The 17,854-nt window shown below is 43.7% G+C and overlaps 1 protein-coding gene across 5 annotated transcripts in view; it reads right to left on the bottom strand.

Annotated features, from left to right (window-relative positions):
* SSH2 (slingshot protein phosphatase 2) overlaps positions 1 to 17,854 on the bottom strand; it is a 255,357-nt gene that overhangs the window by 57,020 nt on the left and 180,483 nt on the right. For 4 of the 5 annotated variants that reach the window (XM_020963302.2, XM_020963303.2, XM_078154775.1 and 1 more), the window contains one exon: positions 3,756 to 3,859. In XM_020963302.2, coding sequence (XP_020818961.1) covers positions 3,756 to 3,859 — 104 coding nt within the window. Of the gene's footprint in view, positions 1 to 3,755; positions 3,860 to 17,854 lie in introns of those variants that run through there. The other variant, XM_078154776.1, reaches the window with a different exon arrangement.

The raw sequence follows: 17,854 nt of genomic DNA, 5'->3' as shown, positions 1-17,854 counted from the left end.
CACTAGCACTCTCTCCAATATACAGTCTTTTAACCTTCTTCTGAAAAATTTTTAAAAATCTCTTTTGTTTTTATATTCTCTTCCTTTATGAACATATCCCTTCATCAAGGCATCTCTTATAACAAAGAATTCAAAACAAAACACAACAAAGGATTCCAGCAAAACTCCACGAAATATCAACTAGTCTGGGAACTGAAGTTTCCAAAGCAGCACGGAGAGACTGAGCAGGGCAGCCCAGCCCCATCTGATTTCACCATACACCTCAAGACTCCTCAGCAGGAACTGGGCTGGGGAGGTCAAGCATTAACAGTTCTTCTTGCTTCGTTCCATACTGTATCCTGTCAGGGGAGGCCTCTGCAGCTGCTCCAACGTTAACCAGTGTGGGGAGGGACTACCAGGAGGGGAATCACTTTTGTAGAGTGCCTTAAAGAGCACCTGGTACATAGTAGGTGTTTAATAAATGCTTTATCATGTATTTCGATCATTCTTTGGCACAATGATACAGTCAAATCACATGAAGGATGGAAAGGAGGTAGACAAGTAGCTCTAGTCCCTAGGGTAATAAGGCTTCTGAGAGCAATGGGCACAGGGAAATGTCCCCCTGAAAAGGAGCTGCCCACGTTCTGGAATTCACCTCCCTTCCTGCACTGCCAGAGACAGAGGGGGCAGACCAGAAAGGACGTGGCTCTGGGGGCAGCTGGGATGCCCTTCTCACCCTTTTAAAATTCCATTTGCTGCTGCCAGTAGGTAAATTTCAACAGACCAGAAATTTTTACAACCCTGACCATGTCTGCTTTCTCTTCCCAATGTTAATAGGCACAATCCTTTTTGATCATCTATTTGATGAAGTATTTGAATATTCAAATGTAGACAGGAATGGATTCAACACATTTCCTCCTCTGACTATAAGGAGGCAGCACAAGAAGCATAATCCCTTTTCCACGTTATTAGAGGTCTGCAGATATCTTGATGGTACAAGGGTTGTTTGTGAATCTGCAAGCATCATCAGCCCACTAATTAACATGAATTGGGCTGGCTGGCTCCAGAAGGTGTCAGTCACTGGGAGCTGGTATTTATACTGACAGGGCCTGATCTGTTCTGGTCCAGATCACAAATCAAGCTCATTCAACTGGTTCCAAATCTCTTCCTCCTTTTCTCTCCACTCTCTTCCTTCCCCCAGCCCCTGCTTTTTTATTTAGTAAAGGAAAAAGCTGAATCACTAAAAGTCAAGTGGAAACCTGGACTGAAGTTGTTTGAGGAAGTTTAGGCAAAAGAAAAAAAGGCCAGCTAGGGCTAGGAGCTTTAAAAGCCGCTGACCCCACAAAGAGACAGATCCTCTGAACAACTCATTCAGAGGGGCTGGACTGCAAGCAATACTTTCTCTTTCTTCCTTGTACTGTACAAGATGAATACCCAACATCACTCTGACATAAGGAGCCTTGCTAGGGCTAGTTCCTCCCTAGTAAGGGGCAGCAAAGAAAAGTCTTAGGGTTTTTAAAATCTGAGGGCAGATGGATAAAAAAGGTTGCCCTCAGCCACCCTATTCCTTACTGTGTTAAAATGCTTCCCTGGCTTGAGATTTGCTGTGTAAGGACAATGTCATCACTGACCTGATTGATTACAACTCCACATGGCATCACAGGAGAGTGGCACCACTGCCCCTAAGATGCCCAAGATCCTTGAGTCAGTTATAGCTTCAATGGGATCCGGTATTTCAGGGTTTGACCTCCGACCTACTGGAGGTCTTTAGTGTGGTTTGCTCCCTTCCCGCATTCACAACTTCTTCCATTCCTGGAGACCATAAATGACCACAACTGTCACAATGAGTAACAACTTCTTTCCAGCAGACCAGCTTGGGCCATCATGTCTGACCACTGTTCTCAAGCTGACATTTTCCAAAAGATCTTTAAAAAGTGGGCATGGTAGGCAGATTGGCTTCCTGACATGCCCCACCCTCAACAGCCTCCTTTTCTTTAAATTTTCCTTGAATTCATATACAAAGTTTCTCACTTAATATGAATTACTCTTTGTTACAAGACTTCAGATGTACCTTACTTTAAGCAAACCCGATATATAGAAAAAAAAAAAAGCTCACAGCTTACAGGATACTAGAGCAATGAAAGGGACGTCAGAGACCACCTAGTCTAATCTCACTTTACTGATGAGGAACCAGGTTCAGAAAAGTTAAGTGACTTGCCCTTTGGTCAGACAAGTAATAAATGACTGTGACTAAGTTATATACTATTTTCCTCCTAACAACCTTGCAAAATAGACAGCAGGATATTATCTCCATTTAATGGACTAGCTCAGAATAAAAGTGAATTTCTCACATTTGGTAAGTAATTAGAGCCAGGGTTCAAATCTATACCTTCTGATCCTCTTTCTACCACAATCACTCTCAAAATTCAAGTTTGGACAAATGAGTGTTCCTTATAAATTATCCTTCAACTAATCATTCAGTTTCTTTGCATTCAGTTAGAGACTCTTACCTACATGTCCTGTCTCTTGTAAGCTCTGTGAGGGCAGGCAGACATGTCTTACTTAGTTAGCTTGTATGTTCCTTTGTACCTTGCACATAGCAGGCACATCGTGTTTGTTAAATGAATCTTTTTTGGGAATGTACATATCTAGGATTACAGGGAGAGGTTTAATGGAATTATCTTAAAGAACTTTTAATTTGTATTAGATTAATCTGTATTTTAATTTGTCTTAGAACAAGCCTTGATGTCATGAGAACCTTAAGTGTGCTTGCTTTTTTATTTCTTATTTTCTCTGTACCAGCATTAGAAAACGTGGATGAAAGAAACACCATTTATTTATTAAGTACCTATTATGTGCCAGGCACTGTACTAGGTGCTGGGAAAACAAATAGCCAAGTGAGGCAGCTCTTGACCTCCAGGAGATTATATTCTAACATGGGGGCACATCACCTTTAGGCAGTTAAGAGGTGACCAGGCCAAAGAGTTTGGTGTGGGGCAGTGGGCTGTTGGACTGTGTGACTTCTGCCAGTTCCAACGGCAGCTCCAGAACAAGAGTCCAGAGGACCCCCACAGGGGAATGACAGGAGGGAGAGCAGACAGCAGGGTGCCCCACAAGGGCCTACTTTCCCGGCAGATGCTGGATAGGGTGCGAAGGGGACACCTACACAGAGGGTTAGTGAGCTGTCACTCATTTCTCTACCAGCCAGGAAAGCTCAGGCCCAGTGTTGAGTGCATTCACTGGTGGCTTAGGGGCGTATGCAGTCTCTCGAGGTCAGATCCAGAGTGTGGTTGTACCAGGTGGGGAGCAGGGGTGCCACAGGGCAAGGAACTCCTGGTTTCCTGGTGGATTTTTGCTGGGATGTGGCTAGTGAGGTCTAGTGCTAGCTAGATCTAGTGGGCTAGAGTAGTTTGCACTCACTCACCCTAGACAGAAATAATTTTAAGGGCTTTTGTTTGGAGGTGAAAATTATATGCTCAAGTCCAGAGTTTCAAAAGCCTTTGGTTTTCCCAGAATCTTAAGGGAACACACCCCCTGAGGCATCTTTGGCTTGGTCCCGTAGGGGCAGGAAGGCAATTTCAGCTCAATAAGGACAATTCGGTCAATTATCCAGGGCAAGAATGAAATGGAGTTCCTGCCATCCCTCAGATCCTGTGATTCCAAAGGAGAAGCTCCATCCCATGAGACTGCTCTCCACATTTCCTGCCATTACTGCAGAATAGCTAGAGAAGCCTGGAAGGGGCAAGGCGACCGAGGAGGACAGGGCGCTGCTTTACCTGCATGCTTGTTGCGCCTGTGACTGATTCTTGGTGTGGATGACCCATTTCCCCGTGGTAGGAAGAGGGCTGCACCTTTCACAGTGAGGAAACTTTCGCTGATGCTACAGGGAAAAATCAAAAGGGAGAAACTGGATTAAAGCAGATTTAGATGCAAGAAATTAATGAATAGAAAACAAGAGTTGCTTTAGAGACATACTCTCTACAGTGGTGATCCATGCCCAGCACCAAGCAACAGAGGAACAGTAATGCAAGCTGTCATCTGCAGAGTGCTTTAAGGTTTACCATGTACTTTTCTCATAATCCAGTGATGAGGTATCATTATTATCATCCCCACTTTGCAGATGAGGAGACTGAGGCTTTGAGATGGGAAGTGACTTGGTCACACAGCTTTAAGTTTTGAAGGTGGGACTCTGAATCTTCTGACTCCAAGGCCAGGACTCTTTAAAAAGACAAGCCTTTTTCATGCAGTCTTACTTTCTAGATAAGTGTTTCAATTCAAACATAATACCACACAAATGCCATCTACTCAAGGTATACTTAGTGAATATGAAGTCGGTAGGATGGAAAAAACCCATCATAATTATATACACACCAAGCCTTCAGACTTTTGAAGGGGCTGCTATCTGAGAGTGGTCACTCACACTAAAAGGGGCTTGTGGGCTCTCTCTCACATGGCTGATGCTGTGTGGTATACATACTGCTTTAACTATTTTATGAGCTGCAAGAAAAACATAGATTTTGAAAAGTCGTCTTTGGACTCCAGGGTTCTAAAGAGCACCTCTGAGAATTCTGTAGTCCTAGTGGTGAACTTTAATTGGTAAGAGTCGTAATATTTTAGCTTTGGAAGGGGTCTATGAGATCATCCAGTTCGAGAGTCAGCAAACCACCTGTTGGGCCCACTGCCCACTAAGAATGACTTTTGAATTTTTAAATACAAACAATTAGCTTGAAGGCCTTACAAAATCAGGTGGAAGGACCCATCATAGTTTGCTGATCTCTGAGAGTCCAATGCCTCCGTTCTCTGCAGATAACTAAACTATCTATAGATATATATAGTCTGTAGAAGTGGAGTGACTGGGCCCAGATCACAAAGCGAGTTTGTGGCAGGGGGAGACAAGCTCAGAGTTTCCCTGATCCCCCAGCCAGGGCACTATTCACAACAGGCATTTCTAGGCAGACCACGACCTGCAAGTACTTGTTCACCAATACGTATAAGAAGTCTTAGGCCTTCAAAACATGAAAAAAAAAATGATGCAGAGAGGTGGGAGGGACTTTTGTTTCGTTAAGCTGCTCAGGTTTTTTCACTCTTAAATTCTTGGTTATAAAGGTTGGTTTTCTTGGGGAAAAAAGGGAGAAGAGATATATTTAGAAATAAAAGTGATATTAAGAAAAAGCTAGCAAAAACTTTAAAAAAGGCAATGCCAAAAGGCCTCATCATCTCAGTCTTCTGTGAGACTGAAAACCTAGGCTCCAGGGGAGCATCCGCGTATACATTCATCCCCATATGAAGGGGCCAGAAAACATGACTCTCTGATGGAACCAGCTCAGGAAAGCAAATAAAAGGGAAATGAACATCTGAGCAGAGGCAGCAGCTCCTCTTTAGTGTGAACACTTACAAAGTGCCTTCCTCATAACTGCCCTCCTGGGAGGGGGCTTCATGAACCTTCCTTTCTGTACTAGGAGGCTGTGAGGCAGAGAGGCCAAGGCGTCTGTGCGAGTCTCCTGATCTTATGCTGCCTTTCCCACATGGTTATTATGAGACGAGCCTTGTTGGCTGAGTTTAACCTTTTTATCAAACAGAGCTAAGAGTGAAAATAACTCTGTGAGATAATACCCACATGGAGAAATTGAAGCCCATCTCCAAATTCACAGACAATGCTATTCCCCTGAATTGGCGAGCAAGTTGCAGGGAAGTCTTGATTTGTTTTGTTTTCATTTTTAAATAAAGCCTTGAGCTTTTGTGGTTTGTTGCACAAAATGTGTCTCTTGTTACATCTGTGGGGTGCACACGTCATCCTGTTGTGTGGGTCACTGTGTTTCACTTACATTACGGGAACAACTCAAAACAAAATGTCTGAGTGACAGGATGAAGCCAGCACACCACAGACAGGAAACGAAATTTACATTTCCACCAAGACAACTATTTTGCTTTATGAAATGAAAATAATTTTGAAGACAAAATCAAACTTCATCACCAGCAGAATAATAACTTTGGGCACTTGGGATTCCAGCAAATCAAATCCCTCTTTATTTCTACAAAGGGACATTGGACACAAATTCATTCAAGACACCAACTGAAAGCTTGAATCCACTGTCAGGAGCAGATAGGGAGGAAGGAAACACAATTTATTTAGGCACCTACAACGTGCCAGGTCCTGTGTTAAGTGCTGTACATATCTGATCTCATATGATCCTTACAATAACCTTGAGAGTTAGGTATAATTATTATCCCCATTTTATAGTTGAGGAAACTGAGGCAGACAGAGATTAAGTGACTTGCCCAGATTTATGTAGCTAGTAAGTATCTGAGGCCACATTTGAACTCAGGTCCAATGGACTCCAGCCCATAGCTCTCTACCCAGCTGCCTCTTCTTGCTACTAATCCTCAGGCCAAAGGTCAATTTGAGGCCTAAATTTCTGGCTTTTGACATTTTGTGATAATAAAATGCACTATACTTTAAATGAATCCAATATATATGTTAGGATTTAATTTTTTTTCTTTAGTAACAGACTTCTCTGCCAATACAATGTTGGGCTCCACTAATACTCTTTTTCAAAAAAAGGTACCAGGATTTCATTTTCATGAGGGGAAAAAAAGGAGTACATCATCTACCTAACCCTGACCAGTCAACCCACCAATGCTTGCTTTTGGCTACAGGAAGGATCAGGTTAGAGAATGCTTAACCTCAGCAGTAAATCACCATTCCCATGAACACTTCCAAGAACTCATCCAATTGATCCCCTGCACCCTTGACCTTTCCCCCTCCAACTGCTTTCTCTCCAGCACTTTGCAGATGGTGGGTGTCTAATAAAATGTTGGTTGACTTTTGAATGGCGGGTCAATAGTGTCCTTTTCGATGCAGACAGTAGAAATTGCTTTTCCATTTAGAGAACACTCAGCCCTGAGTTTGCTCAGGGCCAGTTTTTTTTTTTAAAGTCTCTTCTATTAAACTTTTTTAGGTAGACCAAGTCCAACTCAACCATTATTTATTGAGTATATTCCATGAGGGAAGGCACTGTCAGACCAAATCCAGGCTACCAAGACAAGGTGAAGAGGCCCTCACCCTCAAGAAGTTCATGGTCCAGTAAGCAACCTGACACTTTTTGTACAGGGAGATATTATTATTATGAGAATCTATCACACATTTTGGGGCAGCCAGGTGATAACGGTGGATAGAGTACTGGGCCTGCAGTCAGGAAGACCTGAGTTTACATACAGCCTCAGACACTTACTAGCCATGTGACCCTGAGCAAGTCATTTCACCCTGTTTGCCTCAGTTTGCTCATCTGTCAAATGAGCTGGAGAAGAAAACAGCAAACTGCTCTAGTATCTTTACCAAGAAAACCCCAGATTTGAACAGTTGGACATGACTGAAATGACAGAACAATGAATAATCACACATTTTTAGCAGGAGGACAAAAATCTTCATGTTTCTTGCCTTAACAGTCCTAGCTGCATTTGTGAAAATGCCAGTCTTCCTCAACAGCTGTCTCTGGAGAAAGCCAACTGACAAAAACATAATTTCTTTATGTCAGTCTCTTAAAAAAAGCAGGTGTCCAGGGTCCTCAATTTTTCAAATTTTTTAAATTTCCTTTAGGCCTAGTTCATGAATATGCAAAGTCTTCTCTAGTTTACTCCACAGAGCCTGGCTCAGATGAGGGCATCATTTCTAAATGGCCTCAGATGTGGAAGACAAATAAATATAAACACCAGAGGACTTAAGACCCATAACTTGCAGGTTGAGAAAAGGACGAATGTAAGAGCATCTAAAGGACTCGGAGTTATCATTTCATTAAAAAAACCCTGCATCCTTCTTAAATAGCTGTTTTCTCTTGGGAAAGAGTAGATATGATGAGAAAATGATATGTAAGGCATTTACAATATTATCTTTCCAATTTGGAGGAGCAGAAAAATACTACAGAGCTTTAAATGTTAGTGCGGTTGAAAAAGATCTATTCCTTTCTATGGGACGTGCTTATTAGATACTGGCTGTGCTAAAAATCATTACGGACTAGAGTTATGGGAAAATACGTTGGAGAACTTATTGTCCCAAGAGACAAAAGCACAGTGACATTCAACATAGTCCCCATCAAAGAAAATGAGGGAATGGGGGTGAGCAGCAGTAGGTTATAGGTCAAGAGGGTCCAAACTCATCCCTCAATTTTTCACACTCCTCTTTTTAAGTCAGGACCACAGATAGAAAAGATCGAATGTAGGGAGGGAGCTGAGGAAAGGGAATGTAGTATGGTGACTATAACAAATTCCTTTTTTTCCTAGGACAGTTCTGATTTTAAGACACATTATTTTAATTGGGCTTTGCAAAAGGGCTGTCCTTTTACACAACTCTCTCTCTCTCTCTCTCTCTCTCTCTCTCTCTCTCTCTCTCTCTCTCTCTCTCTCTCTCTCTCTCTCTCTCCCCCTCTCTGATGATGCATTACCATCTGCTTTGCAGTTGCATGCTAAGGATTAGTGGGCTTTTCTATCTGACCAGCAGCTGTAACTTCCTACATATGTTGTTTCTCGTACTAGAATGGGAGTTCCTTGAGGGCAGGGGCTGTCTAGCTTTTTGTATCCCCAGGGCTTAGTATACTGTTTTACACAGAGAAAGTGCTTAACCAATGGTTTTTCATTCATTAATTCTTCAGAACATGTACTGGTTTGGAAAACGTGGTCACTGGAGGGCTACGGATGGGTGGTAGCAGCTGAGGGCCTGGGTGGTAAAGACAGCTGTGCAGATCTAAGAGCCTTGTTCCTCTTTACCCACTTGGTTCTTTGAGAGTTGGGGCAGTATTTGGTGAGCAGTAAAAGAATTAATGAGTGAATGGGTACTGCAGTAGTAGTTCTTAATCTATAACAGAGGGAAATATAGCTTATCAAATACATGGCCTGCACATGTGGCTAGAACTTTATTCCACTGATAAAGCTCATGTTACAGCCATACCAAGATCCAAATCTTTGTATCTTTGAAACATACTCAGTGATGCCTAGAATAGTGTTGTTAGTCATGACCCTTTTTCTTAACTTGCTGAGGTGAAAATGAAGCTGGAGGAACGTGGAGAGTGATGCTTCATGACTAGCAGGTGGACAAGTTTGGAAGCTGCACTGACTCCAGTCTCTGTTGGGCCTCTATCTGGACAGAAAAGGAGAACCTGGAGATTTTCAAGCCAGCAATGCCTGCAATGCTAAACTCTGAGGCAGACTGATTTGGTTTTCTGCCTGAAGCCACAATTTGCACAATATCTCCCACAAACAAGTTGTCGGAAAGAGCATCTCATTGCATAAGGTGAGGTGGCTGTTTATTTGGAATTTGATTTCTGCATCAGTTCAGCTGTTATGCTTTAGTTTTAAAGGAGAATGTTCTTGAAAGGAAGATTTCAAAGTCATTTTACCAGGCACACACCAGATTCCCCCTCACACACACAGATCCTTCCCAACTCTTGTTCATTTACCCAGAGAAAATGACCAGGGGCATACCCTTCAATAATAACTCATCTCGCAGCTCAGTGTTTGGAAGGCTCCGAAGGAAAGTGTGGGAGAGAAGAGATATCAGACTGACTACCAAACTGAAGGTCTATAGAGACACTGTGCTGACCTCATTGTTGTATGCCTGTGAAAACCTGGACAGTATACCTGCGCCATGCCAGGAAACTGAATTGCTTCTTTTTGAATTGTTTTAGGAAGATTCTGAAGATCACCTGGCAAGATAAGGTACCAGATACTGAGGTCCCTTCTTGAACTAAATTGCCAAACATTCAAACTCTGTTGCAGGGAGTGAAACTCTGATGGGCTGCCCACAGTGTTCTAGTGCCAAATGTACACTTGCCTAAGACTATTTTATGGAGAACTCACACAAGGCAAGCCCTCACATGGTGGTCAGAAGAAGCGATACAAGGACACTCTCAAGGTCTCAAGAAGTTTGGAATTGATTGCATGACATGGGAGACACTGGCACAGGACTGCCCAGCATGGCATGCCCACATCAGAGAAGGGGTTGTGCTCTATGAGAAATGCGAAATGTGCACATTTAGAGAATCCACCCCAAATATTCACACGGACTACTTGTGCCCGACTTGTGGTCTAGTCTTCTGAGCTTGTGTGGGTCTGCTCAGTCACAGTCAGATGCACTGTACCTTGACTCTAACATAATGGTGTCATCTTGGTCCTCTTCAAGAACAAAGGAAAAGCCCACCCACCTTGCAGCTGTCTAGAAGGTCTGGGTTCACATGCCAGCTCTGGTACTCCTGGGGCATGGCCCTTCATCTTTCTGGGCCTCAGTTTCCTTCTCTGTAAAACCAGGGGCTTGGGTCAGATGATCACCACAGGCCCTTTAAAGTCTATCTCTAGGCTCCACCACTGAGGCCTGTGCAGGGTCACAGTGAATAAGTCTGAGGCTGGACCTGCAGCCAGGTGCCCTGCCTGGCTTCAGGGGCCAGGGCTCGCTCTTCTCTCAACATGACCCCTTTAAATCCCAGCTGCTTCCCCTGCATTGTAACAGTCACAGAAAACTGGAGACATCATGAGTTCAAGACAACATTAAGATATCACTGCAGGAGAAGGGGCACAAGACCCCAATCTAAGAGTACACCCAAACATCTACCTGTCCATCTGTTCAACTGTAGCCTCCCTCTGCAACTAAACTGATCCTACGAAGTGAAAGGAAATCTGATGCACTCAGAAAGACTTGGGGTCCTGGAGTCAGACAGTCTGGGTTCCTATAAAGGCTCAACATTTACTAGCTGGGTAACAATGGGCAGTGCTTAACCTCTCCAAGCCTAAGTTTTGTAAATAACATTTTGTATGACCTCCTTGGAATCAGAGGATCTTAGAGTTGGAAAGAACCTTCAGAAGTACAAACTATTATCATTTTTCCAAACTGGTTCCAACATTTGTACCTTTCAAGGTTTTCCATCTTTTTAAAAAGTCTTTTTTTTTTCTAAAATAGAATATCTCTCAAACTTCCATGATGGTGACATTAGAAGCTGTTAATTTAAATGAATTTTAAGATCTCAGGTCAGATCTAAAACAAACAACTAAAAACACACACACAATCAAAACAAACAACATTCTCCACCCATGCTAATATTTTATCTTTAGCTACAACCTGCCAGGGCAGTTCTCTATCAACAAATTTCACTAAGTATAAAGAGAATTAGCTTCTCAAGTAAGTGTGATCAAATCACAGAAAAACAGTTTGGATAATAAAGAAGCTTCTACAGGTCAAAGGACCGCTCATCTTCCTTCCATAGAAATGTGTCCTTTTAACAGCACAGGTAAACACAAAGCTGGCAACCAATGCTGTACCAAGATCTACTGCAAAAAGATTGGCCAAATCAAACCAAAAATGGAGAGAAACAATCAATGGGGCCTTGATGTATGAAACCTGGCTCCAGTTGTCAATCACACCTCCGGGCTGTGAGCACACTAGATTCTGGCAATCCCTAAAGGAGTCCAGATTACTACCACGGCAAGTCAAACTCAAACATTATCCTCTTCCTGGCAATAAGACCTGCATCTTTTTGCCCCCAAACTAAACCTCTTTGCCATACATCCAGGGACATCAGCTTGAGAAGTTATTTATAGTCTATTAGGCTGTAAACTATGATGTTTTATTTAAGCTTTCTCTCTCTCTCTCTCTGTCTCTTTGTCTCTGTCTCTCTCCAGGAACAGTGCTCCAAGGTAGGAGATACTTAATAAATGTTTTCTAAGTTATACCTAGGATCCCAGTTCCCAAGAAGATACTCTGAAGGGGCAGCACTATGCCCAGAGCTCACCAGAGGGCCAGGACATGGGCACCAATCACAGAACCAGCCCACCTCTAGTCTGGGTCCTGACCTCATACTCCAGATCACTTTGCTGCACAGTGCCATGGCCCTGCACCCCTAGGGGCTTAAGACCACATCCCCTCAGACCTCAGTGCAGGTTCTTTTCCCCAAGGCTCTGGGAGCCCACATTCTACATTGTTAAAGACATAATGAGATCCTTCAGCTGTTGCACCTCTTGGCACTATCAGGTGTTGCTTCTCCAACGTCCAATAACCATTTTTTGAACAGTGACTACAGGCAAGAACCAGGTGGGTGGGAGAGACATTACCATCCATAGCTCCTGACCATAGTTCCATTGGACTGTGAGCTCCTTGAGGGCAGTGCCTATTATTAAATGATCGCTCGATGCTACAATGGGACACACTACTTACACAATCTTCAGAGAACTGTTCAATAAAGTCAAGCAGTATATCACTGTGGATACAAAGAACTGTTAAAACTAGCCACATTTTTCAGATGACTGACAATCTGCCTGCTTAAGCATCAAACTTGCTTTACGATCTTTACCAATGTGGACTAAAGTAACACACAGGGAACCTCGTCTGCTCTCTTCTTGGGGATGCAGCGTCATTAAAATCCAGGTCAGTTTCTGCCCTGTGCTGTCCAACAACGATGCCCTCATGTACGGGGCAGGGGGAGCCGCGCATCAGGCTCCTTCCCCCTGTACCAAGGGGCTTGGGGCCATTTGAGGTGTCTCTTCTTTTGCAGTTGACTGTCCTTTGGCCTATCTGAAGCAGACTCTCCACCCTCCCCCTCACTTTCCTTCAAACCTGCTGCCTTTAACTTGCTGCAGGTGTAAAAGTTTGCTGGTAAGTGGATGGCACCGGGGCACTACTCCTCTGAGCTGCATGTCTCCATGAAGGGCAAGAGGGCCTCCCTGGAGCTTTGGCGGACGGCTTCTGTGACATCTCTATCGGCTGCTCAGAGATCTTTTTGGCTTATTCTCTGATCCTGAGGACTGCGCTGCTGTTGTTTGTACTTCATTTCCAAGGGAACCAATGACATCACGGGTGATGTCGACTCGAGCGTGAACTGGATTTAGGTGAGGCAGCACTGCACAAAGCTGTCAACCTCACTTCTCTCTTGGAGTCATCAAAGTTCAGTGGCGGGACAAAAGTCAGTACGACTGGCAATGGCCTGGGATTCAGTGAATAACACTGGCATCTTCAATGTCTGACCAAGCTCTAAGTGCTCTACAGCACCTGCTTCATGGCTGTTAGAATTGTTCTTATGTGGCCATTCTGCTGGAGGGAAGTCTTCACATGTTTGAGGTAGATCTCCCCCTAACTCACTAATGGGTTTGAACCTTTTAACCTGGTTTAGCCTGTCTGCCAGGAGTTTTACTGAGGTGTGGCCACTGCACATGCTCCAGCTTCTTGGAGCCACAGGTGAGGGCTGGGTAAAAGGTGACATCAGAGGTACTAGTCCTCTGAAACACTCCATAACCTCTGTATAGGGATGTGCATTACTCTAGGACAGCCGGATAATCCATTTAAGGAGCAAAAGCTTGAGTGATGTTTGTCCTAGCTTATATTTGGTGATATTTGTTTTAAAGATAATGTTCAGGCTTTGTAGAAAGACTTGGGGACAGACCTATCCTCATCTAATAAGCAATTTCATGCCAGTCTCAGGGATGATTTTTGTGCCCTTTCCCTTTAAACGTTAATCTAAAACAGTCTGCCTTCAACATAAAATAACAAAACTTCTGGTGCCCAAGAAAGGAGCTGGCCTTGGAGCCAGGGTGGAACAGTAAGTGGGAAGCATACTGGACCCAGGGCTCAGGCCAGAGTCTTCACCTCTGATCTGCTCTATTTAATAACTCTATGACCTTGGGCAAGGCACTTCAGATCTGTGGCTTTCTCCTCATCTATAATAGGAGGTTAGGCTAGGCTATCTCTAAGGTCCCTTTTCCAACTATAAATCTATGATGCTCTGAATCTATGAACTTTTCCTCCCAAATAAATTCTATGAAAACAGAGCTTAGGGCTCTGTTTCTAGGCCCCTACAAGTCTGTCTCAGCCTAATTCCCTCACAGGCTAAATTAACAAAACCCCTCAGTCCCGTGGCACCACACTCTAAATTTAAATGCTTTCTCTTCCAAAGGGGTATGCTTAGAAGGGGCATGGACCAAAATGTAAATGACCTAAAGAGCACTCGTCCAATATTTAAAAGGCTGGGCGTGCTGGTTACCAAGAAACCAAACATTAGCCTGGCCCCATATTCACATGAAGCTGGGAGAAAAGTTAAAGGAGAGCAAGGCAGAAAGGCCACACAGCCTTTAAAGGGTCATTTGGCTCACTTGATTCAACAGCAGCATTTCCAGGTGTTCAGAACAGACCTCCACTGGAATTCAAGCCAGATTTTAAACTGTGGGCCAAAGACATTGAGTAAGCGCATTCTCAGCTAGATAACTTCATTTCTTTATACTTGACCTATAGCGTGGAGCTTCAATCAAGTGTGTGCTATGAATGAACTAAACCAGAAATTTATCCCTCAACCTAGCACCACAGTCATCACCAAAACTCAGACTGTTACACCAGAAAAAAATATTCCCACAACATGTTGAACCTCACTCTCATCTGAACTTGTCAAAGGAGGGAAGAACACACACACACACACACACACACACACAATTTGGTACAGAAATACATTTCACTTAACAGGAAACAAGAGGCAGATTAAGGGAGGGATTTGTCCTAAGTAAAACAAACTCTAACTAAGGATGTATAAAGATATAGCAGCTCTTTTTTTGTTGTGGCAAATAAGACAAAATTCACCAGCTGGAGAATGGCTGACCAAATTACTGCATATAGATGTGACTGTAAGAAATGATGGAAGTGACAGTCTCAGAGAAGCCTGGGAAGATTTGTGTGAACTGATGCAGACTGAGGTGAGCAGAGTCAGGGGACTGGTTTGTACGGTGTACAGAACAGTCCTGTGAAGGCAGCTTTAAAAGGCTCAGGTATTCTGATCAATGTAATGATCAACTACAATTCCAGGGGACTCATGATGAAACATTCTGCCCACCTCCTGACAGACAGCTAATGGATTCGACTGACAGATGTTTTTGAATGTGGCCAATGCAGGAATTTGTTTTACTGAATTATTTTGCACCATGGGTTTTATTTTCTTTTTCAGTTGGGGAGGTAAAGGAGTATTGTTGATTTAAAAAAATAAAATTTAATTTTAATAAAAAAAAAGATGAAGGCACTGAGGCTCAGACAGGCTAGCTAGCATGCAAGCTAGGATGCAGCACAGGTACCCTGAAGCCAAGTCTAGTGTTACTTCTGTAACTTATTTACATGGAGCAAGCACTCTTCCAAAGGCTCTCATGCCCAGAAATCACAGCCAGGGGAACAGCGTGTGAAAACAGAACATGAAACAGCTTTGGGCCTGCTGCCTGATCTTCTTTAGGTTCACTGCCTGACATCTTAAACCCAAGGCAGGCATGTGAATTTTTAAAGCTATTTTATCATATGAACACATCTAGGACTTTGGGCAGAATTCTGGCTACCACCCCATCTAGGGCCTTGGACAAGGGGGAAGATACCCAAAGGATCAGAGCCAGGGACACCAGGACTGACACAGAGCCAAATAAATATGTGTGTAAATATATATCTTCTGGGTGTGCCCCATCCGTTGGCATCTTGGGATGTAGCTTCTGAGTTGGGAGCATTTGCGTTCCAACTAAGCCCAGGGCACCCAGACCTTTGGTTCAAACTTTCTCTGGTCCCTTGTCATCCTCTAGGCCATCCCCCAACAAACATTGCCCTTATCATCTCAGGACCCTGGAAGATGAAAGCCCTAAGCTCCTTCGGCAATTCTCCAACGCTCTGTTAAGAAACTTCCCATCCTTCTAGACCTCTTCTTTCTACACTTTTTTCCTATCCATTTGTGCTCATGAGTATAAGACTCTCTCTGGAAAATACTTCCCCAACACACTGGCCAAGGTGGGAGGGAAGGCACACCAAAGCTTGCTCCTCATTTTACTTCCTATCACTCAGCAACCTCTCCTCCATCTACATCATCCAGGCTGGGGCCCACCGGATGCTCCCTCTCATTTTCTCCCTCTCTCGTAACTCCTGCCCTCACATGTAGGTCCTCACTACACATATTGATGATCCCTCAATCTACAATTTCACTCTAATTCAGCCACCCACAGAAACAGTAATGCCCTAGCTTAGCCATGATTTTGAATTCTGAAATTCCCTCTAATGAAAACCTCCTCCCTACCTCTGCCTCACTCCTATTAAACCTATTCTTCATTCTCACCTAGTCCCACTATCCTTCCCTGTTCTCACAGTTCACCACCCCCCACCGTCCCAGCTTCACTTACTCCCTCAACAGTCTTGATTCCCTAGCTGACCAATTCAACCATGAGCTGTCTTCCACCACCCCCCCCACTTGCCTATAATCCTCAGTTCTGGATCCTGCCTTACACTCATACTGCTAGAAGAGCTAAAATTCATGGCATTTTCCCTTGATTCACTCTCCATCCTATTCCCCTCGTTGACTGTCCCAAACCCCTTTTCTCCTAAAGCCTCCAAAGGCAGCCCCTTAGCTGTCATCTACTGTAGTGAGAAATCCAAAACTACCCAGCATGAACTCTCTCACCTTCCTCCTTAACTGCCTTGTATTTATTTGTGCTTATTATCTTTATACTTATATGTACTTACTATCTACCACGCTAAAAGGTAAGCTCTGTGACAACAGGCATTTTCCTTTATATATTTGTCTCCCCAGGGCTTGGCAAAGTGGCTGGCTTAATGAAGTAGGTACTTAATAAATGCTTGTTTGTCCATTCATCTCCTCTGCTCCATAACTTCACCCCCGCCCCAGTCCAAGTTCACTCAGCCCTCTTCCTTTATTCTCACCTCTGAAGAAGAGGTAGCCCTTCTCTGCCAATGCCAGCCCCCTGACTTGAGCCTTCAGTCCTGCCACGGCCCAGATCCTCCAGGACTGGTCCTATTCTCATCTTCAGTTTCACCCTATCTGATGTCTTCTTCCAAGCCCAGCCCACAATCCCACCCTTCATTTGACTTTGCCTTCAGCCTATTAGTGTAGCTCTGTTCCCTTTCACAGCTAAGATGTGGCTTATTAAGGGCCTACTGTGTGCTACAGATGGAGATACAAAGACAAAATGAAAAACTCCCTGCCCACAAGGAACTGTTTCATTCTTCTAGAGGGTTTGCGGGCTGTGATTGAGGGCCCATCCAAGCTACTACCCCACCCAGGACTCACCAGCCACACCTGTGAGTGAACTCTGTACTCACAACCCAAGGGTGCCAACTCTCTCTAAAGCTCCTCAGTAGATAACAAGAAAGAATCCTTTACCCAACTGCTTACATGTACATAAAAGATTTGGACCTGGAAAGGATCTTACAGGTCAGCTCATCTAGTCCCTTCATTTTGCAGATGAGTAAATTGAGGTCCAGAGGGGCTAAGTGATGTTTCAAAGGAATCCATGTCACCTAACAACAAATGCAGTATGATTTCCACTGTCTCTACCATCCATTCACTCCTCAATGCCAGACTTCTGACTCTGAGCTCAGCTGAAATTTCCCAATCCTAGATTACCAATGATCTTAAATGCTAAACAGGATGGCCTTTCTCATCCTCCTCTTCCTCCTTGATGTTTCTGCACTTTTGGCTGTGACTCTGCTTTCTTGTTTCTCCTACCTGCCTAACCACTCTTAAATCTGTATCACTCATCTCCTACCCATATAGTGTGTTCCCTAGGGCTCTGTTCTGGGCCTACTTCTCATTCTCCTCACCCTCCATTTTTTCTGCTCCAATGGGTTATTATCATATTTGCATATCTATCTATACCTATCTATCTATCTATATTCCTCAATTTACATATCAAACTCCAATCTTTCATTGTTAGTTGCCTCCTGGACATATTGATACATTTCAAATTTGACACATTCAAAAGAGAACTCCACTAAAGCCATCCTTCCCAAACATTTCTCTATGTGCTGATGGTCCCCCATTTTCTTGTTCTCCTCCACTAGCTCATACAGTCAGTTACCAGGCCACTTTCTCTGCCCTCC

The sequence above is a fragment of the Phascolarctos cinereus genome, unplaced genomic scaffold, assembly GCF_003287225.1.
Source record: "Phascolarctos cinereus isolate Bilbo 61053 unplaced genomic scaffold, phaCin_HiC Scaffold_5;HRSCAF=322, whole genome shotgun sequence".
NCBI classification, from domain to species: domain Eukaryota; kingdom Metazoa; phylum Chordata; class Mammalia; order Diprotodontia; family Phascolarctidae; genus Phascolarctos; species Phascolarctos cinereus.
The sequence above is the reverse complement of the archived record's forward strand: the minus strand, read 5'-3'. Positions and strand labels throughout refer to the sequence as shown.